The sequence below is a fragment of the Chenopodium quinoa genome, unplaced genomic scaffold, assembly GCF_001683475.1.
Source record: "Chenopodium quinoa cultivar QQ74 unplaced genomic scaffold, ASM168347v1, whole genome shotgun sequence".
NCBI lineage: Eukaryota > Viridiplantae > Streptophyta > Magnoliopsida > Caryophyllales > Amaranthaceae > Chenopodium > Chenopodium quinoa.
The window spans coordinates 4,947,046-4,974,843 of NW_018742681.1; the positions used below are offsets into that span (position 1 = coordinate 4,947,046).

The following is a 27,798-nucleotide window of genomic DNA, read 5'->3' on the forward strand; positions in this document are numbered from 1 at the left end:
TCTTGAGCTTTTCAAATGCCATGAGCTTGTTCCAAAAGCTTCCTCCACCTTAGTGGATCACCAATATCAAGACCCGAAACCTTGTACAATACCTACAACCACAGAAATAGAGAAAATAAAGGAGAAAAGGCTAGAAAACCAACGAAATACACAAAAACTACAAAATAAGATAAGAAAGGTAAAACTAAGCAACAAAGCATAAAACTAAGCATTTATTGAGCAAGAAAGCTATGAAAAGAGGATGAAAACAACCTAAATACTCATCAAATGGGTGCCATTTATGACACCCATCATTTGTCCTTAATGGTGAGCAGTCAAGATTTTCTAAGCAGGTTTAACAAGTGATCGTAGCTAAAGGAGCTCAAGTATTTCGGTTAGTTTGTTATAACAAGTTTGTAAAGTTGTATAAATAGCTCACCTAGATTTATTGAGTTGTACAGTTGAGATTTTGTAAGCCTTAACACTAGACAGGTTGTCGATGTGGCGGTAATACCTCTGATTTAGGTGTATGTTTCCGCTATTTTATTTAAATATTGTTTATTATTAATTAGTAAATCGGAGGTGTTACAAAGGATTTGGTTGATGAAGGGGTAGAATTTAAGAGGTATTTTGTGGTTCATGCTATGTCTAGCTTTTTAGCTCCTACTCTTAATAGGATTGTTTCTTTGAAGTTGCTAAAAGCTGTTGAAGAAGTTGATGAAATAAAAACTTTTGATTGGTGTTCTTATGTTTTGAGGAAGTTAAAGAAGTCTGTTGATAAGTATGACAATGATGTAACTATTCAAAGTGTTAGTGGATCTTTGCTGGTTTTGCAAATTCTGTATTTTCACCATATAAACTTTCAACGAGAAAAGGAAAGTTATACCATTCCTTTGATTCAACGTTGGACAGATGCTAAGGTTAAGAGTCGCATTAATTTAGAGATTAAAGCCGGTGGCTTTGGGCAGGGATCATTGGATACTTCTACATATCCTCTGTCATAGCCTGCTATTAGCAAAACTGTTGTTAAGCAACCTCTTACTTTAGAATCTAATAGGGTGGTTTAAAAGTTGGTGGTGCTTCTTCAAGTGGTACAATTGGCCGCTTTGTTCAATTCGAGCTTCCAGAAGGTGTGATGACTGATGATGAAATAAAAGAAATTTCAACTGATGTAAGTGTTTTTTTTAAATAAGTTTAGAAGCTACCCCTTTATGTGCATTAAAGTTTGAGCATCTTCAGCCTCAATTTTCTCCATTCTTAACCTTGAGCAGAAATTCAGGTGATCTACAACACTATGTGTGCCCTACATTTTGTTCTTCTCCACCTTCTATAGGTTGTAGCCATGTAATTGTTACCTTGTTATGATATTTAAAGAATTTTGCTTCAATTCAGGTAATCTACAACACTAATGCCATTGTGACCTTGTTATGATATTTAAAGAATTTTGCTTCATCTATTGAGTCACTTTTATGCATAAAAAAGGTAACATTTATGCATAAATAGGGTAACATTTGTGCATACAAAGGTACATTAATACTACAAAATATGCACATGACATTCAATGCTATCAATAGGTACATTATGATCAATTCAACCAAGTGTCCAAGTTCATCCACAAAATTCTCTTTTTCATTTTCTATAAAATTTTCTATTAAGTATAAGGTTACCTTAAGCTGAATTGAATTATTCTGCGTTGCCACATTCTAATGTTTGAGGAACAACTTGATTCGTTCTTCCACTTTCTCTCTCCTCGTTCATTAATGGCGCTTCAATTTGTTTTTCCCCAAACATGCTGTTATCATCATCAATTCGAGCAGTTTCTCTGTTATCATCATCAATTCGAGCCGTTTCTTTGTTATCATTATCAATTCAAGTAGTTTCTTTATTACTTCGTATTATCTACATAATTCTCTATTTCATCTTCTATGATTGTGCTTTCTAGGTCGAAATCACCTAACAATGCAGCTTCAATTTGCCTCTGTTTATTTAGAAAATCGTGTATTAGATTACTGCACTTTGATGTATTGAAGTTTGTTGATAAATTCTCCATTGATAATCAAAGCCTCAATGTACTCCTTTTCGCGTTTTCTCACTTTCTCTTTCCTCCATTGTTGTTCTGCGATTTCTAAGTATAAGGTATGAGATTTTCGCGTGTTTTTGTTATAGAAATAAAAAGAAAAAAGAGTGAACTAGCTCGCACGTGTGTGCCGCCTATTTACGATAAATTTATTGTAAACCGGAGACATGAAATTGTTTTTGATGATTCATAATAAAATTTTGTTAAATCTATGCATTGCATGGGATCTAAACTACTATCTTGTAATAAAATGGACTAAATTTTTATTGTATTCATACTATACTATTCATAGGTAACACAAGTAGCAATTTTACCCATTTTCATCTTTAAAATATGCCAATTTTGCCCCTCATGAAGGCGATTGATCGGAAGCTCCTTTACTCCCTAAAATATCTTGACATATGGTACAACCACGTCAAGTAGACAGCAGCAAGCCAGCAACCCGTTTAAATTCTGAAACCCCCCTGCACGACTACCTTCAGGCTTCAGCCCCTCCTCCTCTCACTTCACCTCAAGCTCAAGCACAAGGAAATGGCGGGAACAATCAAAGCTTTACATTACAAAATCTCACTTTCTCCCTCAAATTCACACTCACTCCTTCTTCCTTCAATTCCTTCTCAACTTACCCTTTTCAATTCTCAACTTCCCAAGATTAGTATATGCATCAATCCCTTTCAATCCGTTCGTATTCCTTCGGTTCTTCATTTGCAACCGCGATATCGGTTATCGTCTATCCGTGCTGCTGCTGCATCCTCTGACTCTGTATGTATCCTTGTACTCTAATTTGTTGTTGTTGAATTATTTCTTATATTTTTTTGGCTTAAAATGGGTGGATATTAATTTTTTTTTTTTGGTTTTAAATTTAATAAAGGCTGATAATGGCGAAGGTAAACAATCTGGGGATGCGTTGAAATGGGCGAGGCCGTTGATTGAGTTTGCTAGCAACAATTTTCTGCCATTGGGTAGTGTCAAATTTTCTTCACATGCTTTTGCTTTTGTAAAAATGTAATATTAGTCTTGATTGTTAAGGGTAAGTTTACGATTATATGGGAATTTTATCATTTTGTTTATGCTGTTTCACAATTTTCTAATTTGTACGTCATCGTCCTTGAATAATTGTCACAACTTAAACCTTGTGCACAAAAAAATGATATTATGATGAAAAGAACATGTTTTGATGTTGTGGCCGATATTCTATTGCTTTGATTTCAGTTTGATGATAATAAAGACGTGGATAATACAAGTTTATAGTGGCAAAGTCATAATTAAAAGGCATAATTTTGCAGTGTTCATAGGGCAAAACTGCTAACACCATTATCAATTTTACCCTACAACTGCTAACATCAGTAGCGGTTTTAGAGTAATTCTGCTACTGGTGTTAGCGACTTTACCAATTTTTCACCTAAATACGGAATACATCACAATTTTGCTCCTTGTAAGGAATATAAACCTGGGCAAACTCATAAAGTTGTTGGAAATAGGTTTGAATGCCAATAGGACAAAAAGGGCTCTTAAGAGAGATTTGGACATTTGGTAGTAGGAAGTAAAAAAAATGTTTAATTTGGAGAATATTTGATGAACAAAACGTTGGAAAAAGGGGAGTAAATAATTTATCCTCAATGGTGTGCCTTGTTGATTACCAAACCACTAAGAAGTGACTTTGAATTGATAGTTGACAGACTCTAAATCTATATTTCCACACTGACTTGACCTCATATTTACAATTTAGGTAATGATTTTAGGGTTCTTCTTAATCGGACCATCACCATCATGTTGAGAGGGATAGAAGATTAAATGATAGGAAATGGGGTGAGGGTTGACAGTTGCGCAGTCAATCGATTGATCAGTCAATCAAAGCCTTAATACCATAAATGGGGTCGGCTAACATAAACCAAATTTGATTATTCTGTGTAGTCATCAATATAAATCTTCCTTTTCCATCCCTTATGATCCAATGTTTCATCCTCATGTAAATCCATACATCATGAGTCGTGAATGAGGGAAGGGAAATGAATGTATAATAACTAAAGCTTCTTTTTACTTTTATATATAAATTTTAGCACGACTGTTCTCTATAATGGATTTTAGCCTTTTTAGGGAATGTAGTATTGTAATAATTTTGAAATAACAACAAAGAGTTGTCTTTGAAATTCAAATTACTTTTGTCTCCCAAGTAGAAAGTGCAAAAACTGGGGAGTACTTGAAAAATACCCTTTGAACATGTTAAAAAAAAAAAAAAAATTTATGTCCCTTTTTAGCTCAATAGTGCTGCATATATCTCTGCATGGTTTATGTCCTTTGTAATTAATTTCATAGTCAGCTAGTTATATCTTTACATCTATTTCCTTTTAGTTAACATGTGTCTTAAGCTGCATGGGAGCTGATAATTTCTTCTCAATCTTTGCAGCTCTTATTGGTGGTGTTATTCTTGGACTAGCAAATCCTGCCCTTGGCTGTGCGGCTGATAGATACTACTTGTCAAAAGTGAGCACATTTTGTATATTCATAATCTCAGGTGAGTTAGGGTTGGTACTTTTTGTTCTGAAACTTCATGTTGTTTTGTTGATGGAGTTCTCTTGTTTCTGATTTTGTAGGCTTAACATTACGTAGTCAAGAAATTGGAGCAGCTACCAAAGCATGGCCTGTTGGGTTATTTGGCCTGGTATTTCTCTTGAATAACTAAGATATTGTGTAGGTGGTTGTCTCATTGAATTTTAGAGTTACATATCTCACTAATTGTTAAAATCAAATTGATTGGTTATGCTTTCTTAGAACTTGCAAATTGCAAGGAGTTTTATTTATATTGGAGGGGTTAGGAAATCAGCTTCATTAGTAGCAGCTCATAGGAAGTTATTATTCCTGGATTTTTGCTAACTTAACAAATTACAAGTTGGATTATTTTTTGAATACAATTTGAAGCACAGTTGGATTTGGTTCTGGAACACTTTCTATCTAATACCCCCTTACATCTCCTTTTTTGCTCTATTATCTGCTTATTTAAATGTTGTTCAGTGATATATAGGAAATACTTGTTAGAAATTGTCTAACTTCATGGATTAAAACGATTTACTTCATGGCAATGCGCTGACACTTAGCTGAAGTTTTTGTAATTTGGATATCAAATGAATATGCAGGATTGTGAGTAGTTTCTTGTGTTAGTGATTTCATTGTCTGTAAATGCAGGCGTCTATTTTACTGTTGACACCAGCATTTGCAAGGATTATTTTGCAACTTAATTTTCAGCCTCCAGAATTTGTTACTGGTACTTGCTTCCAAATTTTTGCTGGTCTTGTGAAGTATTACATTCAGTACACTATCTATTTGTTTTTTATGAGAATCACATTTGCTCTATAATATTAAAATATGAGCTGGTATGTAATTCAATGGGACATAGACTTTACTGGGTGTTTGATCTGTGACTTTGTCTCATATTTGATGATCTCTTAGAAGTGTATTCCCAGAGAACCTCTCTTCAGGAGGACCTAATGGTTGAAGTAGGTGTACACTATAATTCCACTGGGCAGGCTTTTATTTAAATCCTTTTGTCCTGCATCTCTTTTTATAATTGCATGTATAAAGGATTCGTTTTGGTTTTCATGAGGTGTGAGAGCATGTCTATTGATTAAGGTAACTAAATAGTTAAGAGTCTTGTAACAATTCCTTTAAAAAAACTTATGTGGGCCAAAGTGGCACGAATTTTAGAGAAATCAAGTATGGTGAAAAAAAAGATTCTTGTTAACGACCTTTTTGGTGTGTTTATCGTTAATGAAACCTCTGCATTGATTGATGAGGACTACAAAGTTTTCTATGACAAGGGAAAACTTATATACTCATAATATTAGGCATTTAGTCTGTGAAAATTGGTGTCTCAGATGTCTTTGTTATCTCATGGTTAGGTTAATTCGTTTTGGGTATATTTCCGCCATTCTCTATTACCTTTTCCTATCTCATCACCTCAAAAGCTCTGAATTCCGATTTTATATTTTTATTTTGGGGAGATTTTAGTTTTATTGTAAAATGTCTAGATCAGATGTAGTATACGCTTAGCACTTAAGGGGAGGAATTTTCATGGCCTTAGTAGCATTGCTGTTTCTAGGTCATCTAGTTAGTATATTCTTAGAACAAGGTCTTCTAGTTTGGAGTCTGTGTGAAATTGGATTTATTTTTCTTTTTTGTGCTTCATTGTGTTGAAACATATAAAATGTTCAGGGGCAGAGGTTTGGACGGAATTCAGCTTTCATGGTATGCAACTATGCAATATTCCTTCTTTAGCTTTGAATGAGGATACCTTTGTAAGATAGTTACGTTCAAGAAGATTGTTGGACTTTTTCAAATTTTAAGTTACAGGAGTTAGGGGAATGTGAATTTTGAGATTGTTAAAGGAAGACAGGATGAAAGGTAGGAAATGAAGAAGTAGAAGTAGTAGAAGAGACATTGTCCTTGCCCATGCTGAGGCAACAGCAAGTTTTGGTAGAGAAAGATGTTGCACGGAAGGGAAATGAATGTACATGGGAGGTAGGTTTAGGCTGCAATACCATGTAAGATGGTGTAAATTTCCGTAGGTTAGGAGATTTATATTGTCTTCAACATATCAGTACATTGAGAGTAGAGTCCTTATGGAAGCACAATATCATCAAGATAATACGGAATATGCTCACATAATTGATCTCAAGAACAATTTCTGTTCTAACAACCTTGTTCCCTATAGATGTACTTGTGTCTTTTCCTTGTTAATACTACTTTGCCCTTAGCTAGGGTTATATTCGCTGACTTTTGGATAGATTAGGTAGTCGTACACTAGTGTAAACTGGTTTATCAAGAACATATTTCATGATCCATGGCAGCATTTTTGCCGTGTCCATGTAACACAGCAGGCAGCAGCAATTTATTTTCTTATATCTTTGTCATGAAGCACAATTGTTTGGAATGCACTCAATTTTAGGATTTTGACCAAGTTTAGACTGTTAAGAAAGCCGAGCTTATTATTCCTTATGTGGACATGTATACATGCCAGTTACAGTGAAAACTGTTTTTGGCTTGTTCAAAAATACTAATCTATACTTATTTTTTTTACAGGATTAGCCCTTTTTGCCTGTATGCCAACCACATTGTCGAGTGGAGTTTCACTTACTCAAGTATGGTATAACTTTTGACGTTCATATGATCTAATCTTTTATATCCCTTTTGCGTTTTTGTTTGATGACATGTGTTTGGATCAAGTGCAGCTAGCTGGGGGAAATTTTGCATTGGCTTTGGCAATGACTGTGATATCGAACTTACTAGGAATCTTAGTTGTAAGTTGTGTGAACCTTTTTCATCGTCACGAAATTTCTCATTAGTTAGTGTTTTATATGTTTGTGATGTAGATTGTGGCCTAGCTTAAAATTTTATATCTTAGCAGCTTAAAAAATGACTATAAAAAATTTTGATTTTGTAATTCAATTAGCATCTCCAACACATAAACTGTAGTTTCTTTTGTGAATATTTACAACTTGTTTGTTGTTTATGGTTATTGCTGACCTCCAATCATTGGAATAGAATCAAGAGAGTCTTATCATAAACATGTAATAATCCTCAGCAGTTGACTCAAACATGGTTGCAGATTTTAGAACATTTTGATTCAATTATGGAATTTATTCAGACATTTTGATTGGTTTGGAGAAGGATGACTATAGCTACTTGTAAGGTTTTGATCATACAAGGGAAACTACTGCCACGTAGAGCTTTTGGAAATCTTTTACGCTTTTTTATTTTTATTTTTATAACTGTAGATAGAATAAAAAATGAGGTTATTTTAAGAAAGTGGGCGTGGCAGGCATTGCACACAAACTAAGGGAAAATCGCCTGCGTCGGTTTGGGAATGTAAAACGGAGACCCGAGGGTGCACCGGTACGAAGAGTGGAAGAGTGGGACCATGGAGGGGTTAAATGAGGGAGAGGGAGACCCAAAATGACTTGGTTGGAAGGAGTTAGGAAAGATATGAAGTATATGGATTTGCATGAGCATGAGACATTTGATCGTAAGGGATGGAAGAGGAAGATTTTTGTGGATGACTATACGGAATAACCATTTTTGGTTCATGTAGCCAACCCCACTTATGGGATTAAGGCTTTGATTGATTGACTATCACTTTCAGTCTTTTCTACTAGGTCGTTTGGCCTGCCAGTGAGCAAGAAAATAGGTGTTCTGCTTCCATTTCTTAGGTTGAGAAATGTAGAGTGATGAGTGTGAAACAACTGATATGGTGGCCTATATGTCCATTTGGTGTTTATTTTTTGGTCTCTTGTTGTCTATCCTGACAAAGCTATCTCTGACAGATTATGATCTGGGTTGTAAATCTAGATGGCTTTCTTCCTAGAGTATGTGAGAAAAGAATGGGAAAAAGAGGGGAGGACGGGAGGTGATGCCTCTGCCAGGTTTATCTGCGTTCTTGTAATCAAGATGGACCAATTCCTGGTGAATAATTTATCAAGGAGAGAGTGGGTGGGGAGATAATGAAAAAGAGTGGGAGGATGAAAGTCGCTGTAAGAACATTGTATATAGTTCAGCTAATGTTTTTCAAGTAATGGACTTCATGTTTATTTCATCTTTTTTAGGGATGTTCTATACTTTTATACATGCTCAACCCATCAATTTTATTTTAGTAGTGAGAGGAAACAAAAGGAGTTTAGGGGTGATAACTGATAACATCATTTAAATATATCATATGACTAGCTTTGTGTCCGTGCGATGCTGGGTTGTTTATTGAATTTTAAAGTAAAACTTTTTATTTAAAATATACTATATGTTACTTGAATATTCTACTCAAGGATTAATTAATCACTTGACAAATCATTTGTCCGTTTATGGATATTTTATGGCTTAATAATCACTTGACAATCATACTTGTCGTTTATTGTGTGTTTTAGGGATTAATAATCACTTTACAATCTAAAAAAATTAGAAGTAATAATGTACAACCATAAAGAACGGTTGGCTAAAGCTGTGATCTTTTTTCATTTTCTCTAAACACCTAAGGAAAGGCTGATTGCATGTTAAAGCTTAAGAGAACAATTATATATAATAACACGTCTCTTTGATTTTTTAATTTTTAATTTTTAATTTTTTTTCCTTTCTGTACCTCTCTAGATCTGTCATTTGTATAGAAATATTGGTAATTTTAGTAAAAATAAAGTTCTACACCAAAATTTTTTCTTGAAAATAAAACTCTAAAATAACATTTTTATCCTACTAAATTATCCAAATTTTATTGAAAATAAAACACTAAGATAACTTTTTTTATCCTACTAAATTTATCCAATTTCTTTATCCTTTTCAACAAAACATATATTAAAATAAATCTTATGTGTCATATTAATAATTAATTATCGCTTATGTGTCTTGACACTTGGCGAAAAGTTTGAATGCCAAGTGTCACTATCTTGTGACCCGGCTAAAAGTTTAGCTTTATATATTAGTTATATGATTTGCTGGTCCTTTGCATAAAAGGCTCCCACAACAATTCGAGTTTTTGCTTTTTAGTCACTTGCTGAGAAATGGTAAGCAAAGTATTATATCATCAATAAGAATTTATACATTTGCAAACACGCCACCCAAAATCCTATGTCTTTGCATGTGTGCCACTTTTTTTTTTTTTTTTTTTTTTTTTTTTTTTACTTTGTACACATGTATCTATACATCTATGCATATTAAAAACCTTTTTTTTTCCAGAAAAGTGTTCACAGTTTGCTGCTAAAACTACCTGTTTTTACTCTTTAGGTTCCGTTTACGATCACAAAATATGTAGCTGCTGGTGTTGGCATATCCATTCCAACTAACCAATTACTTAGGAGCCTTGTTATCACATTGTTGATTCCATTGATCTTGGGAAAGGTACTTTTCTTTTCATCTATTTTTGCTGGACAAGTAGTTCGTTTATTGTGGTTGTGGTTACAGCAGGCTTATGGATATCTTCAGTAAAACTTTGCTATTCATCATACAATTAGCGAGGTTCGAATGCAAATGTCCATGGTTCATATATATACTTTGTTTGTTTGTTTTTTTTTAATTGCACCATTTGTCATTTCACGGTTACCAATGCAATTCGTTGTCATAAATATCTTTAATCTTATTTAAGTAAAACTTATACTCCCTCCGTTTCAAAATGATGTTCCTGTTTCGTAAATCGATGCAAATTTTTACCCATCTTTGACCTCAAATATCTTTAATCTCTTACTTGCAAAAATTATAAAAGTTAGATTTTACTAATCTACTCACCAAGACGAATCAAACTAGATCCCACATGACTATATTTGTTCTTATAGATTAAGAGAAATTTAGAAGATTCTCTATTTTTTGAAAAAATTCAAAGATTCCAAACAAGAACATCATTGTGGAACTGAAGGAGTAAAAAATTGATATTTGAAAAGTAGATGTCGAGACGAACCCAACTAGATCCCACATGACCATGTTTTTGTTTATGGATTTGTCACAAAATAAGGTCAAAGGAGGTTGTGTGAATAGGGAAAAATGCCAAATAAAAAAATAAAATAAAAAATAGAGGAAGTATGTTATATATCAATCCTGTTGTGTTCAATGTATTATTGAAAATATCTGTTTTAGTCAATTGATAAATGTACTGTATTGTACTTGTAAAATCTGGGGAAATTCATGTGCTTCTTGGAAAGATGATATTGTTGAATTATCACTATTTTCTAAATAATCCAACATTCTCCCAATTGGTCCATTTAAATTAGAGAAATTTCATATATAAATCATAGAGTCGAATTCCCTAATAACAAGAATTAATCTTCCATGTATCACGTATATTCGGTCTTTCACCAATCACCACTCATATGACTAAATGAATAAACTCCATGTTCACTCTAGGCCAAATAAATTGACCTTGCTGAAATAACCAAATAACCAAAAGTACTTTAATAATTCAAATAATCCAATAAATTTCTAACTGAATGAAAATGTTTCAATACAACAAACAAATGTTTCACATGATAGAACAAACTCCCATCCTTTGTACATGACCCTTGAAACCATTAATTGGCATGCCTTTGGTCAAGGATCGATTCAATGCTTATATGCTTTATGATCACTTTCTTTTACTGACACGTTCTTTTACGGCTTGCAATTTTATGTTAATGTGTTTTCTTTTACTTCCACTCTTTATTCTTAGCCATAAACGCTGTAGTTGAACTATCACAATACATCCTTATTGGGCAAATGATAACGTCAACAACTCTTAACCCATCTTAACCCAGATATGAAACTTTTTAGCCAAACACCATGTGAGGTAGCCTCAAAACAAAATATGAACTCTTAGCCTCCATAGTAGAATTAGAAGTAGAAGTTAAGGTTTGCTTCGCACTCCTCCAAGAGACGACCATTAGCTAGCGTAAACACATAACCTGTGGTGGATCTTCGTGATTCAATGCAGCCACTGTAATCGGAGTCAGAATAGCCCACAACTTCAAGATCTTTGGTCTGTCTATACATAAGCATGTAGTCTTTGGTAACTTGAAGGTATCTCAACACTTTCTTTGCAGCCTTCCTCTCGGATATCTTCCCATTACTCCAGCAACATATGTTTGAGGTCATACATAATGCTTCTAACAACTAAAGCATATTAAACACTGGCATATCAAAAATAACGCTCCACCATCATTGCGTTTGTTGCATCATCGGTCAATAGCTGTCTGCAAAAACATGGAGGTTCTATTTCAGCAAGGCAGAGGGAAACATGGCTTCTGATGCCAAATGTTAAACATGTCCAATAAAGTAATCATGTTCATTGCTTTAAATTGTGAACATACAACTACATATGCGGGAGCGTTAATCATGAATTACCTGCAGCCAGTGCAACAAGTTAACTCCAAGGAAGATATCTTACATAGCTATGAGCCTATGACGGAGTATCAAATTTCATGTAAAGTTAAGAATGGGGAAAGTGGGTAGCATGTACATTCTGACACCCTTACATAACAAAAAAAGCAGTTTGCAATTGACTGTTAAAACTGTGAATCTTATATAGATCACTTGCATGAAAAAAGAAGTGAAGGACTATGAAGTCCTTGCCTCTCCCTTTGCACAAACCAAGGAGGGCCAGGGCATTCTTTGTAGAATTAGGAGTTGTTAAGTAATTGCTTCTGGCTTTTGGTTCTTAATTCTATGCTTTGTATGCACAACTCCATATATAACTGATGATGCTTTGTTATGGACAGCTCCATATGTAACTGATCTCTTTTCCTGAAGTGTTTGTGATTGAATTTGTAGCTGAACCTCTATTTCTAAAGCTGAAGTATGATTAATCTTTTGCAGATAGTCCGAGAATTGTTCAAGGGTGAGTTCCATACTCACTTTTAGAAGATTTGATATTCGTATGTGTGTGTTTTTTGTGTAGATAATATTCTTTTCTGTCCCCCTGGGAGTATAATGTAGATGATAATTATATTTCTTGTTGAAACATTTGTGGTTAGCAATAAATAAAGATCTTATTAAAAATCAAGACCTTGAAAAAATTGATTAAAATGAAGCAACACAGTCCAATTTATGAAGGAGTGGAATCTGATCTGGTGTGGTCTTCTAATTTGACTGAACACTAACCATTTTTATACTTTAATATGTAAAAAAAGAACAATATCGATCAAGTGGTGTCTTGTTAGATTGTCTGAATATAAATCAATCTATCAATCAATCAAAGCCTTAATCCCATAATGTTTTTAAAAAATATCATAATTTTTGCTGTATGAATTCAAAGATATTTTGCAATTAGAAGATGAAAATAAGAAGTTATGTTCATAAATAAGCTATAAGTATTTCGTGGGGTAAAAAGCTTATTGGACTGCCAACTGCTATGAATATTTAAATGAAAACATTGAGTAAGCCTGTGCTTCATTATCAATTTGTGGAGATTACTAGTCTTAATTTTTAAACTCTTTATTGCTAATTCTTTGATGCTGGATATTATGTGCTGAATCTTTTTTGTTTATAAGAGTGAAATAGCTAATACTTCCTTCGTTCCCCTAATTTTGTAATAAGGGGGGAACACAAGGAAATTAAGTTGAGGAGAGATATAGAGAGAAATAAAGATGAGGACCCATGTGATGAGGAAAGAGAAAGTGGTAGAGAGAGAGAGAGAGAGAGAGAGAGAGAGAGAGAGAGAGAGAGAGAGAGAGAGAGAGAGAACATGTGCATATTGGTAATGTTGCAATATTTGTGAAACTTCCTTAAATGGTAGTTGTTGCAATATTAGGGGAACAGAGGAAGTATATACTATATGTATAGCTTTCTTGTATCCCTTTTGCGTTTTAAAGACAAAGTTCGAGGACTTCTAGCACATTCCAAAAGTATACTTCCTTTTTTACTTGCAACGCCTTTTCATTTAATGCTTACCAATGCATTTTTTCAGTTGCTAATGTAATTAATTATCAATAAAAATTATCAAAAATTGATATTTTGAAAGTATAAATTGAGGCGAATCTGACAAGTTCCCATATGGCTATATTTTCTTTTATAAATCATCAAAGATAATCAAAGTAGAGTATGTGAATAATACATAAGTCAAAGTGTTGTACGTAAAAAGAAATGGAGGAAGTATACATTGTATATTTGTTATATCCTAGGAGGGTTGCCATTTAAAGCTTCTAAGCTACGTATAGGGACAATATTCCCCCTTAGGGACAGTCTATTTAGTGTGAGCATGTGACTCAGATATTGTTGGTATTCTAGTTTCTCTTGTTATTCAAATTTTCATTATCATACTGTACCTTTCATTTTATGTAACAGGTCTTTGTAATTTTTGATTGTCGTATTTTACTATACTCATTCATTATTTTACGCATGAATTAACTATGGTGTTTTATGTCGTCATTTCGAGATGGTCAGGTGTAGCGGAGTTTGCTGATAATAACCGCAAGCTTCTGTCAAACATGAATGCACTTTTTCTTGGTTTTGTAAGTTTGAAACTTGCCCTTATCTTTTCATATTCCCCTATAATAGTTAGAGACTACTTAAAAATAAAATTATATTTCCTTAAAATAGTGTTGGAACCTTGCTTCCTTTGACAACTTTGGTTAACATAGCTGCCTGGTACTCAATTATATACACCTTCATAAAAGAAATACTACCTTCCTCTATGGCACCCCGTACAAAATAATATTGTACTTCACATCTTTATGTTCGGTATGAACCTAGTTTTTGGCCAAATGAATAGCACTTCAGCTATTACAGTTCAAATTCACACTATTTTTTGCTTCAACCCCAAATTATCTAGAAATCCCCTAACAACAACGCTTCCTTAATTTCCATCGTAGATAGAGTTAGTGTAGCTTGTAACATTGATCGCCAACTAACTGCAACACCATGTATTTTAAACACATAACTAGTAAACAAAGTCACTTATTTGACATGTATCTCCACAAAAGCATAAACTTGTGTTAGGGGTACCTTGAGTATCGTAAAATCATTTCATTGCTTCCCAATGTGGTTTACCTAGGTTCGCGATGAACCTACTAACAACACTCGTGACGTACATTAAATTGCCAACTGCACTAGCATACAATACATTATCCATGTATACCCTATGTTGTGTTGTAGTGGGAGTGGGAGATTGTTTACCAGAGAGCCTAAAATGCGGAGTGCAGTGGCGGATCCAGGAATTGTACCTAGGGGGTTCGAACTTCATCAAACACTCGATGTCTGAATACACGATATAAATCGGGTATTCAAGTATAAAATAGAGTGTCCAAATAAATACAAATACATAAGAACACAACAAAATAATTCCAAATTTCAACAAAAATGCAAAATAAAATGATCCGATACAATAATACATAACTTTAATTTAAAGCTATCATGTCAAAACTATCTATCACATTACATTCCGCCGCATCAATGAGGTGAGAAGCTTTAGCAATGATTCAAGCTACTCAAAGTATCTTTCTTTCCATGTAATAGCAATAAAAAGTATCAATCTTTTCAATTAAACAGTTCATGCACACATTGAACTGATATCAATTGTACCCAATGATATTACACAATCTCACCATCAGCTACCCGAATCATTTATGAGTACAACTAAAATTAAAAAAATTCAAACACCAAAATCCCTATTCATCCAAAATTGAACAAAAAAAGAACTGGGTCTTAACAAAACCCCAAATTTTTAATGCAATACTAATATAACACTAATAATCTAAACATTAGCAAATGAGTAAGTAACTAAACAAGTAAACCAAAACCCTAGAAATGAATGGCATAAACCCAGTTTTTTTTTTTTATTTATTTTTTTTTTTATTTTTTTTTTTTCAAAAACCCTAGAAATATAACAATGACCCTAAAAACCCCATAAATTAGCCATTCTCTGATTAACAATATAAACTTGAAAAACAAAATACAATTGACAATAATTCAATTCATTGATAAAACAACTACAACAATTAACAAATTAACACTTTAAAGAAAAAAAGATCAACAATCTACAATTTAAACAAGTAAAAAACCTTTTAAAATATTTAAGAAATTGAAAAAATTAAAAAGAGATAGAGAAGCAGACTGCCGTAACCTAGGGGATGGAGTAGCCGAGTAGGTGGTGACGCGTCCGACGTCCGGTCATGGACTTGCGTTGGCCAAAGATTCAGAGAAGGGTGATTGAGAAAAGAAAGAGAGGAGACAGGAAACTGAGAGGTAGGGGAAAAAGGAGAAAATTAAAAAGAAAAAAATAAAAAATATAAACTTAGATTGCGTATGCTTGAAGTCTCAAACCTAGGACCTTCTGTCCAAAAACTACTAACTCATGCACACTTAACAATGTATGTATTTGTTTTGAATATAATTTATATAGTTTTTTTTATTTTTTATTTTTTATTTTTTTTAAATAAAAAATAATATTCCTATTTTTTTTTTCCGAATCCGCCCCGGGTGGAGTCAATAGTGTCACTATTGACTTATCACCTTTCATTACAAACCTTTTAATAACCCGCTTAAAGTAGCCTTTTTGGCTTAAGAACAACTATGGTCTTGAACTCTTCAACGAGTTGGATTTTAAAAATATTTATCTCCATCTTGGTTTTTGAAGTATTCAACATGTCATCCATATACAATAGGAGATGAATACAATCACCTCCACGAAATTTATGAATGCAAACTCAACAATCATACGCCCTACCTTGTTTTTAATAAGTGTTACACTTTAACTGACACATAGTTTTTTTCAGGTAATTAAATTGACTTAAATATAAAAAGAGGTAAGTAAAGTAGTTTGAGTATTAAAAAATTGTAAAAGAAAGATAGTGGGGTTTATAGTTTATTGAACATTAATGAATGTGAGAGGATATAATAAAAAATAGTGGGTTTGGGTGAGAACCATGAAAGGAGAAAGATATTATATTAAATGTAGTTTTTTGCCAAAAAAGAAAGTGTAATATTTATTTAAACACGGCTGTATTTGGTAAGTGTAACACTTTTTAAAACACGGTCGTATTTGGTAAGTGTAACACATATTAAAACATGGAGGGAATAGTTACTCGTGGAAAGCTTTTGTTTCAACATAAAAGAATCAAATTGCTCGTACCATTGTCGAGGAGATTGCTTTAATCCATAAAGTGATTTCCTCAAACGACATACTTGATTTTCTTGACATTCAACCATAAATCCCATATGCATATAGATATCCTCATCTAAGTTACCGTGTAAGGGCCTGTTCACATTTACTTAATTTCCAATCAGCTCAATTCAGGTTCAGTTCAGCTCCAATCAGTTCAGTTTAGTTCAACTCTTAATTTCCATCGCTCATAAAATATTCATTTTTAGCTTAGTTCAGTCCAGCTCCAATCAGCTCAATTCAGTTCAGTTCAGCTCCAATCAGTTCAGTTTAGTAAATGTGAACAAGCCATAAGAAGGATGTCATCACATCTAGCTATTTCTACTCAAGATCTTTATATACTACAAGACTTAACAACACTTAAATAGAATTATGTTTTACCACCACAGAATTTATCTCATTGTAAATAATACCTTCTTTTTGTGCAAATCCCTTGTCCTTTAGCTAGCCTTATACTTTATTTTATTTGACTTGGAATGATCCTTTTTCCTTTTATACACTCACTAACAACCTACAACAGTCTATCCCATAGGTAATGGGACTACCTCCCATGTCTAATTTTTATGAAGAGAGTGCATCCCTTTTTCCATAGCAACCAACTCTCACTATCCTTGTCTTTGATAGCTTGGTTGAAGGTGATCGACTCATCATCCTCCACTGAGTGTGCATATTCTAATGCATTAGAGTTTTGTGAACTGATTGAAAATTTCACTTTGGCATATCTAGGCATATCTAGAATAATCATCAACAAATGTAATAAAGTACCCAAAACCCTTTTACTTGAATCTAGAATAAGGTTCTTTGCCTAGTGTATTGCACTTTGTCTATCACTGTACAAATACATTGCTCTCTTGCTTGAATCCCAATTTAGTTAACAATTGCCACGCATTAGTACCCAAAACAGTAACAAGCTGATTGGATGGAAAAGGGTAGCTAAGGGGGATAAATTGTATTATCAAACTAATTGTTTCACAATACAGTGCCTTCTTTCGAGTGGAAGGTGCTCTCCAATAACAAGCTTTTCAAATATATTCAACATGATGATTATTCCTCCTAATGAGGTCTATTTATAGAAAAACTCTCATAACAAACTCTAACTTATTCCCCAAGCTAATACTAATAGGCTATGACTAACATGCACTTCCCCTAAATATTGATTCCTTGCACAAACCTTGAAGCCATATCATCTCTTTACTAGCTTCAGTTACCACTACATATTTAGTAGTGGATAGAGCAAAAATCTTCTGTAATGCGACATCTAATCTAGCCGTTGTAATTCCAACTGTGAATATATAACTTATGGTGCTTTTGACATAGCCTTGTACTTATAATTCACCTTTACCAATGTACAAATACTTCTTTGTGGTACCTCATAGATACCTCAAAATCTACTTCAATGCTTCCCAATGAATTTTTCTTGGATTTGACATATGGAATCTTAGCCGTATAATCTTTATCTTCCTTTCGTCTGACGAGACTGATCCTTGGATAATCAAAAGTGACTTGCCTAGGGTGTATTAACTGGCTCCGTATCACTCATATTAAATCTCTATAAAAAACGTTTGATGTATTCTGATTGAGATGATTGCAAAGTACCTTTATGCTTATCTTATGTAATTTGCATTTTCTTTGCTGGACGCAGTTCTTCATGTCAAATTCTTTTGACAATTGCTCCTTAAGCCTTCTTCTTGTTAACCACCTTCGTTTTGCCTTCGGATGGTATGAGGTGCTGTGTTTAAGGTGCGTGCCCTGCAATATAAACAACTCCTTCCAAAAATTACTTATAAATACCTTGTCACGATCGGAAATGATTGATGAGGGAAAACCATGTAAGCGTACCACCTTCCTTATAAAAATGTGTTGAAGGAATGCTTAAGCCCAAAGAAGTGGTTGTACTTAGACAACCTGTCCACGCTATGATCACATTCACTTCCTTAGAGAATGGTAGGCCTTCTATGAAATCCATTAAAAGGTCGTCCCATATTACTTTTGATACCAGGTTTTGCTTCTTTGGCACACCTCACCACCACTCACATACTTGCCCACTCTCTTCCTCATGCCAGGCCAAAATCAGTCTGCCGCCAGCCGAAGGTAAGTTTTTACCTCTCCATCATAGCTTGCTGTAGGAGTATCATGATACTCCTTTAATAATACCAGAATGAACTTCAAATTTTTGTGCACCACTACTCGACCTTTGTACAAAACCTTGCCTCCGACCTACGAAAAACCCTTGTATTCACACTGATTTCCTTCCAGCCACAACCTAAGCTCACCTAGCCACGGATCTTGGGCTATTTCTTATTCATGATGAAATTAAGGCCCTGCTCCCCCTCCTTTGTGCATCAATAACTTTGTTTGAAGGGCTCGGTTTATACTAGATTTCAAAATCCATACCCATCAACTTGCGCATCCAACCCTTGTATTCACACTGATTTCAAAAACCTGTTAGTGCGAATTATAAACCGTCTACTAAGGAGGTAGTGCCTCCATTTCATCACACCTAAACGAATAACCATTAATTCTTTTTCATAAATGGACTTCGCTTGATTTCTAGCCCAAGAAGCTTACTAAAGTACGCAATAGGCCTCCCTTGTTGCATCATTACCGCCCCTAAACCATAACCCGAAGCATCTGTTTCGATCACAAACTCAAGCTCAAAATTCGGCATCGCCAAAATAGGGTTTGTTGTCATGGCAGCCTTGAGTTCCTTAAAGGCTTGAGCGGCCTCTAAATTCCACCCAAAACTGTCCTTTAATTGAGATGTCAAAGGGGCAGAAATTTGGGCATAGTGTGCCACAAATTTCCGGTAATAACCGGTGAGACCCAAGAATCCCCTTAACTCCTTCAAGTTCTTCGGTTCCTCCCACTCAACAATGGCCCTTACTTTCTCCATATCCGTAGCTACCCCTCTTTCTGAAATTACGTGACCCAAATAAGCCACTTGCTCTCTACCAAACTCACACTTCTTCCAATTGGCATACAAGCTATGCTTAGCTAAGGTCTCCAAGACTACTTTCACATGCTCCTTATGTTCTCCCCCCCTCTCTACTAAACACGAGGATATCGTCAAAAAACACCAAAACAAATTTCCTCAAGTATGATTTAAAAATCTCATTCATTAGAGATTGGAAGGTCTCCGGGGCATTAGTCAATCTGAAGAGCATTACAAGAAACTCGTAGTGTCCCTCGTGAGTACGAAACGCTGTTTTGTGCACATCTTCCGATTTCACCATTATTTGGTGATACCCGGAATTCAAGTCCAACTTAGAAAACCATCTAGCTCCATGCAACTCGTCAACCAGAATGGGGAACTTATGCAGCAAGGTTTCCTTGTTCAACGCCCTATAATCCACACAAAACCGCCAACTTCCATACTTTTTCTTCACAAGAATCACTGGGCTAGAGAAAGAGCTCATGGAAGGCCGAATGATTCCGGCTTGTAACATTTCATGGATCAACTTCTCAATTTCATCTTTTTGAATTTGAAGGTAACAATACGGTCTAACACTAACCGGATCGCTTCCCTATCGCCGCTAACCTCTTATGGTCCGATCGAAATCAATCGATCCTTTCTTCAAGCCGCACCCTTTCCTCTTGCCGCTTTCTCTCCGCCTCGAACAACATTGAGAAGTGGTCGGTGATAGCCTTCCATTGCCTGGTGATAGCCTTCCATTGCCCGACTCACCGCTGAGGGCGGCCTGTTTGTCTGTTATCTTCTTTTCAATGGCCTGCAGCCTCGTATCAACTTCTTCGAGTTTTGCATCCGTCTCATCGGCACGTTGGGTCAGCGTCGGTGCCACCATGATCGAGTGCTCTGATACCACTTGCTATGGACTACGATAATCAGTAAGTGGAATAATAAGCAAATAAATAAGAAATAGGGGAAAAGCTTAATTTTCAAAACTAACGTCTACAATGGAGGAAGCTAAAGCACTTTCCTTGGAGGCTATTCTTCTATTCTACTACTAATTTCTATTACTTCCAACAACATGAGAACACTGATACATTGCTCTCTCTTTTTATACCAAGCTCTACACCTTAACACCAGTGCCCTAATCATTATCACTTTTGTCCGTTCTGTAACAAAGTGACTGCATCCCTTTTTTTTTTACCACACCCCTTAATGTAGAATTAAACTTGTTTGTCTTCTTGTTGCTGCCTAGCTGCTGCCCTTGATCTTGCCTTTTGGTTTGTTGAGGTGGATCGACTCGATTTATAGCAGCTTGGGTCTACTACTCTCCTTAATAGCTTTAGGCTATAACTCTCCATAGTAACTTGAGGTTTCCATTCTCTCTCATATCATGATACAAATCTCATGCTCTCTACTATCATACCACTAGTCCTTTTATAATAAAGCAAGCTACACTAGATATCAAAGATAACCTAATATTAATTTTGTCACAATTCCACCGAGTCAACTTAAAAGGCTTTTGTTACTCCTCCCCTTAGTGCTTTATTGATGAGTATTGTCCAATAATTCCTTGATGTCTTCTGCTTCCTATTACACTTAGGTGGAAGCTCCATTGAGTCCAATAGTGCCTTGCTGTCCTTTGCTTTTTCATTACACTTGGTTGGCAGTTTGATTGATTCCATCACATAATTGAGGCAAGTCATTGGAGGCTTAGACTAGCTTTTATTAGGGCTGTAAATCTTTAAGAAAGAACTTTGTAATCTCATGATAAAAGTGTCAGTACTTGGATTTCCTTTGGCTAACTTCTCTGATCATAGTTATCTTCGTTGGGTTTCATCTTAGGAGAGTAGCTGATCACTTCATAAATTTGTCAAAACACTATGCAACTGTCTCAATATAATTACTCTCAGCAGCCTTCTAATCCACTTTTCATCTCAATTAATTCTTCCCCAAAGACAATTTTTGCCTTTCCTTCCATGGATTCCCTACCATTGCCCAATCGTCCATGTATGCTGTGCTATAATAATAGGTCATTCTGAGTTTCGCTTCTACACAACTATTTCTAATTGGTTTTGTAGTGTGTTTCATTACCCTCATGGGTCTATATTTAATCTTAATCAATCAATCAAAGCCTTCATTCCATAAGTGGGGTCAGCTACATGAACCAAAAGTGATTATTCCATATAGTCATATAAATAAATCTTCCTCCATCTCTCATGATCAAATGTCTCATTCTTATGTAAATCCATATACTTCATATCCTTCCTAACTCCTTCCAACCAAGTCATTTTCAGTCTCCCTCTCCCTCGTTTAACCCCTTTATGGTCCCAGTCTTCCACTCTTCGTATCGGTGCACCCTTCGGTCCCCTTCTTACATGTCCGAACTAACATAGGCCATTTTCCCTTAGTGTCTACAATGCCTGCAACGCTCACGTTCTTGCGAATTTCTCATTTTTTATTCTATCTCTTAGAGTGTTCGTGCGCATCCATCTTAACTTGCACATTTATGTAACCTCCATCTTTTTAATGTGCTTCTTAGAAGCCTAGCATTTTGTAGGGGTGAGAGTTCGGTATTAGGTTTAGATTTTGACCCAAACCGAAACTAAATCGTATTATTTCATTTTTGAGTTTTTCAAACCGAATCCGAACCGAATAAGATTTGAAATCGAACCAATATAAACCGAAAATCAAAAATCTTATTCGGTTCCTTGGTTTTAAAAAGCGCGCCTCGCTCCTAGTCTCTTAAGAAATGGGCTTTAGCTTGGTGAGGCTCAGTCACCTACGGAAGGCGCGCGCCTCGTGCGCCTCAAAGTGCCTTTGGTAAGGCGCGCCTTTGCGCCTCAAGGAAAATAACTAAGATTTAAGTTATAAATTGAAGAATGATGGACATTTTTTCAAATTCAGACTACCTTAGCTCTCAATATATCGTTACTTAATTTATTATGAATCTTTTCAATTGGTATTAAGTACTATCAAAGTGAAAAATAATTTGAAATAAATATATAAATACATGCGCCTTGCATACAAAAGGCGCATGCCTTCGCCTTGCGCCTCACGCCTAGGCTGTAAGGACTATTTGCGCCTTGTGCTTTTTAAAACTAAGTTCGGTTCCAAACGAAAACCGAATTTATGTGGGGTTTTTTTAAAAAAATTGTTGAAAATGTTTAGAAAAAATATAAAAAAAAAAAACCAAATTTATAATTTATAGATCTACAAACAGATTAGTAAAAATAGAAGTAATACAAGTATGATTAATTGGTAATCAATAAATTATATGGATTGCAACACTTAAATCTACAAGAATACTATGATTTCGGTACTATAACCCAGATAAGTCATTCACAATTGTAACAACTTCGTATGAATTCGGTCGAAATATGAAACTATGAGGGAGGCGAGATGATTTTGAGAGAGGAAGAGATTAACTATCGTTGTACAGATGAGCGGACTCCATGTTTTTCACAAGTTTTCACACCTTACCAACATGCAACAACACAAACACTCTCACTTTTTCTTTCAAGTTTTGACCCCCTCCACTTGATCAATCAATGATGATGATGGTAAACCTAATATTTTTCACTCAGGAGTTAATTTTTTTGAAAGGAAAGAGAAGGGGGCGTGAAAGAGAGATGAAGAACACAGAAGAGATGAAGGAGAAAGAAAATGAACTTTAGGTTATTTATTTTTTTTTATTTTTTTTGTATTTATATATAAAAGGTATGGACTTATGTACAAAATTACTAGTGGGCCAATATTTCGGTTTTCGGTTTTTGGAAGACCAAAACCGAAACCAAAATCCAATTTTTTAATCTTTCAAACCCAAACCGAACCGAATAGGAAAAAAACCAAATCAAACAGGAAAAAAACCGAACCGAATTGTTAATTCGGTTTGGTTGGGTACGGTTTTCGGTTTTTATCCATATCACTTTCACTCCTAGTATTTTGTACCATAGAGCAGCACTTCTTATGGCAATCCTGTAGAATTTCTCCTTCAACTATAAAGGTATGTTTCAATCACATAACACTCCCGTGGTTGTTCTTCATTCAAGCCACCCCAACTTAATCTTGTGGGCCACGTCATCAATGTCATCGTTTTTTCTAGATGATCTACCTAAGATATTTAAAACATTCATTCCTGCGTCTGTATTTAATCTGTTCCTAATTATTTGTCTACTTATTTGAGATTTTTGATGGTGTTGAATCTATTTATAATGTTTAATGAACTGATATTACTCACACTAATAACGGTAGAATAATTATTCAGTGAAGATCTTCTTTAGGCCTTTTTAAAACTGAGCCCATGTTATCATCAATTGAATTGTAAAACCTAACTCCCTTTCTCAGCTCGCTGTTTAATACGACCCAACCCTTTCCAAATATTCTCACCCCATTTTCAAAATACAATTCTCTTTCTTCTTTTTCCACTTATTTTTTTCCACTTCCTTTCTTAACCCATGAGCTCTGAACTCCAATTAGCAAACCCAGTTTTCACATCCCTTCTTTCACACATAAACTCATTTCTTCCAAGCATGTCTCTCCGCCCATATCATTCCAATCTCACTCCCACTCAGTTAGTAGCTCCTAAGATCATCTCACGCTAGTTTCTTCACACGAGTCTTTAAGAGGACTTACCATAGCGGAGCTCAATCGGTGGTTGTGGAAGCTGGGCATCAAGGATGATAGTGACCATCATTGTCGAGGCCGGATACTAAGTGCTGATTTTAACCCACCTTGAGGACAAGGTGTAAGTTTAGGGGGCTCGTAATGTAATAGACTAACCTAAGGGGGGCAATATTGGTAGTTTAATATTATTAGGTTAGAGTCTTTAGCCTTAGTATAAATAAAGAGAGGAGTAGAGGTAAAGGGAGGCAGAATTTTGGAGTGAATCCTTGAGAGAGTTGTGACCTAAAGTCACTATTTGGAGAGTTGTGACCTCAAGTCACTAATATGAGCTTTTTAGGCTAAACCTACTACCACGTTTGTAGGAAACTATTAATTTTTTTAATCAAGTGTCCAAGCTTTCTCCTTTATTCTATTGTTATTAGCGTATTAGTCCATTACATAATGAGTAAAGGGCATTGGATGAAGAATCCCACTCGTGAAAAAGGGTGGCGACTGACTTCATCCGCCATTTTCCCCTAAAGAAAAGAGTAAAAACTGTGGTGACAGATGTAGGTGGTCAGGATTTGAATTTTTTTTTTCCTGGCCTGCACATGAATCACATCTCAATTTCTAAATTTCTTGTTGATGCAGTACTTTCACAACATCGCTTTTTAGGTTATGTTTCTACCCGTCTTGAAAAATATGTGCAAAAATTGCATCATATTCAATTCTATTACTAGTGCATTGGTGAATTAACAAAGCCAAGTTTAGGGACACCTATTCAAATAATTCAATATAAATTCTGTATTTTATAATGGAAAAATTGTCAAAAATTATACAAACTTTGAGCAAACCGCCAAAAACAAGTCAAACTTTTAATTATTTTTGAATAATACAAACTTTGAGGGGTATTCGCTTTAAACAAGTTAAAACCAATTAGTTACCTCATGAACAAGTTATATGGAACACGTGACATTTTATTATTTTTTAAAAACTATTAAATAACTTTATAAGATAAATAAAAAAAAATTAATCGGCTAAATAAGTTGTTGGTAAAATAACTTGTTTAAAGCAGATATTCTTCAAAGTTTGTATTATTTAGAAATAATTAAAAGATTAACTTGTTTTTAGCGGACCGCTCAAAGTTTGTATTATTTTTGACAATTTTTCCTTTTATAATTCCTATTACATCCCTAATTTTAGTAAGTTTTGTTTCTTGTCACTAGAATTATGTATTTTCATATTTTGTATCAAACATGAAATGCATTTTAATACTACGTATCTTTTGGATTATAGCTGCTGCGGCAGATTCACATTCTTCTATTGGTGAAAATAAAATTAGAAGTAGAGGCTGCCTCTTATCATTCCATAATACTAATTATTTGCCATTATCCCCCTCAATTGTATCAGGTCCCATGGATACAAGTGAGCAAATCTAGGTCGTTGCTATTGATGGTGAACCCTACAAGCTTCCTTCTAGCCATAGGCCTTGGAGCGTAAGTAACAAAGTTTGATTTGACCTACTACATAAAGTCTTGCACTGCTATTTGCTGCTGACTTACAGAAATGAACATAACCTATTGCGGCTAAGTTGAATATTTACTGGATAGACATTACTAATAGTAATTGCCAAATGTTGATGACATATGCGCCTTTTTGATTTGTAATGTGATTTCGTTTTACAGAAATTATACATCATTTGCAAAGTGTAACATCTGTGTAATATCTTTTGCAATGATAAACTTGATGGACAAGATACTTTGAAAGATTGAAGCGGAACATACACTAAATATAGGCGGTAGTCCAGTCACCTGTTCACCTCATTGTTCCATAAGTTTTGAGTCATTCAGATGTTAAAATTTATAATAGTGTATATTCTTCTGGGCATGTACTATAATATTTCAATTTTCCCTTGTGTTTTTCGTCAATGTAATCAGTTAAAAATCATTAGGTTGTAAAAGTCACCTGGTTGCTGTTCCATCGTTCAGTCTTCTGCTCATACTCTTAGACCAATTTAACCACATGGAAATAAATTTATATATCCTAAAATGATGATTTCCCTCAAAATGAAAGCTCATTAGCATACTTTCTCTTTTTTTTTTTTTTTTTTTTTTTTTTTTTTTTTTTTTTTTGGTAAATGTAAGCTCATTAGAATATTCGTTGGTAGTTTATATATTGTGCTTTGGTAAATCTGACAATATCAAGATTCCATTGTAATTATTACTTTACTATTATACAAAATGAGTTAAAGAGCTATTTTATCACTTGCAATCATGCTTGAACAATGTTAGATTGTGTGACTATCAAATTCTAGAAACTAAACCAAGCCTAACAGATCTGCTCCAAACTACCAAACCCAAACAGAAGAACTCCTCATTCAAAAATGATCTGACCTAGCTGGACATGCGGGAATGAGTGATCCAATTGCCAGGTTTAGGGTTGACCCATCTTGTCATGCATGAGTAGATTGACAACATGAGTATATAATGTGCATGAGATTTTCGCTGTCCTTTAGATCATGAAACAAGGACTCTGTTTGTGTTGCAGTCTCTTGCACATCATTCTGTTAGCTTTTAATGCTCTTGCCTTGAAGATTTTATCATCCGTCTCTGGTGGTAGTAAATCTGTCTTCTACAGCAAACAAAACGCCATTGCGCTGCTTATGGTTGCAAGCCAGGTAAGTTTTTCATTAATTTTCTAAATTCAGATTCATTTAGAATTGAAGATGATTTTCAAAATTTATTTTATTTAAAATTTCAATTCAAAGTTCAAGCATTTAAGACTTAAAATTGATGGCAAAATTACTCAAAAATTTTCATCTTCTTGAGCTGTTATCTTTCTTTATAGCTTGATATTGTAATTGTGTTTTTGCTGGCAGAAAACCCTGCCTGTTATGGTAGCAGTTGTAGATCAGCTTGGTGGTGCAATGGGTGCTCCTGGTTTGTTGATTCTCCCTTGTGTTGCAGCACATCTAAATCAGGTTGCTTAGTGTTCCGTCTCACTCACATTACTCTTTTTGAGGGAACACTCACATAATTCTTGGTTTCAGCTCTACATTAGCCCAGCTTATGGAATATTGTTATCTTGCAGATCATTTTGGATTCGTTTCTTGTCAATTTTTTGCTTCATAGAGATCATGTTCCTCTTGCAAAAGAAGCCTAGTATTCAGGAACCACGTTGTTAAAAGATAGCTGAAGGCCTGAAGCTGCAACTTGAAGCCAGTGGCAGATCCACCCTTATGTTGTGGCCTAATGGTCATTTTCTGTATACATTTTAAACTTGAAGGTCGTGTGGGGGAGCCCGTGTACATTCTTTTCCATTCTTAGCAATAACATTCGTAAAATCTACATATTTCATCCCCTTTAAGGACAATGTATCGCTTAAAAAATTTCTTGGATTTACCATGGTTGAATTTGGTTTAAATATGATTATACTACTTTTCAGGAATTTATGCTCCCATTTTCTCCTATTTTAACGTTAAAATATTCCAGCAAACAAGGTTTGATTCCTTGCATGTTGCAAGAAGTTGGTGATGTGCCTGCTACTAGTCAATGTTCAGGGTGCTGGACTTGAGTTGAGGACTTGAGGCCAATTTGTTGAGGACTTGAGGCCAATTTGTTGAGCTTTTAATTCAAC

General features: G+C 34.8%; 1 protein-coding gene across 1 annotated transcript; it reads left to right on the forward strand.

Moving 5' to 3' along the window:
• The first annotated feature begins 2,462 nt into the window (after window positions 1-2,462).
• Window positions 2,463-27,585, forward strand: LOC110722446 (probable sodium/metabolite cotransporter BASS4, chloroplastic). Its single transcript, XM_021901717.1, has 14 exons — window positions 2,463-2,818; window positions 2,928-3,018; window positions 4,464-4,571; window positions 4,651-4,718; window positions 5,240-5,318; window positions 7,133-7,191; window positions 7,282-7,350; window positions 9,815-9,928; window positions 12,368-12,389; window positions 13,934-14,001; window positions 25,573-25,658; window positions 26,710-26,839; window positions 27,041-27,142; window positions 27,253-27,585. The coding sequence occupies exons 1-14, from the start codon at window positions 2,588-2,590 to the stop codon at window positions 27,322-27,324; spliced, it is 1,299 nt and encodes a 432-aa protein (XP_021757409.1). The 5' UTR covers window positions 2,463-2,587; the 3' UTR covers window positions 27,325-27,585.
• Window positions 27,586-27,798: the final 213 nt, after the last annotated feature.

What these genes read in the sequence shown, in the direction of transcription:
- LOC110722446 (XM_021901717.1), top strand. Translation starts at nt 2,588, where the DNA reads ATGGCGGGAACAATCAAAGCTTTACATTACAAAATCTCACTTTCTCCC. An exon ending in TTGTATATTCATAATCTCAG is followed by an intron (nt 4,572 to 4,650) that starts GTGAGTTAGGGT and finishes CTGATTTTGTAG; the next exon opens with GCTTAACATTACGTAGTCAA. An exon ending in CTAGCCATAGGCCTTGGAGC is followed by an intron (nt 25,659 to 26,709) that starts GTAAGTAACAAA and finishes TTTGTGTTGCAG; the next exon opens with TCTCTTGCACATCATTCTGT.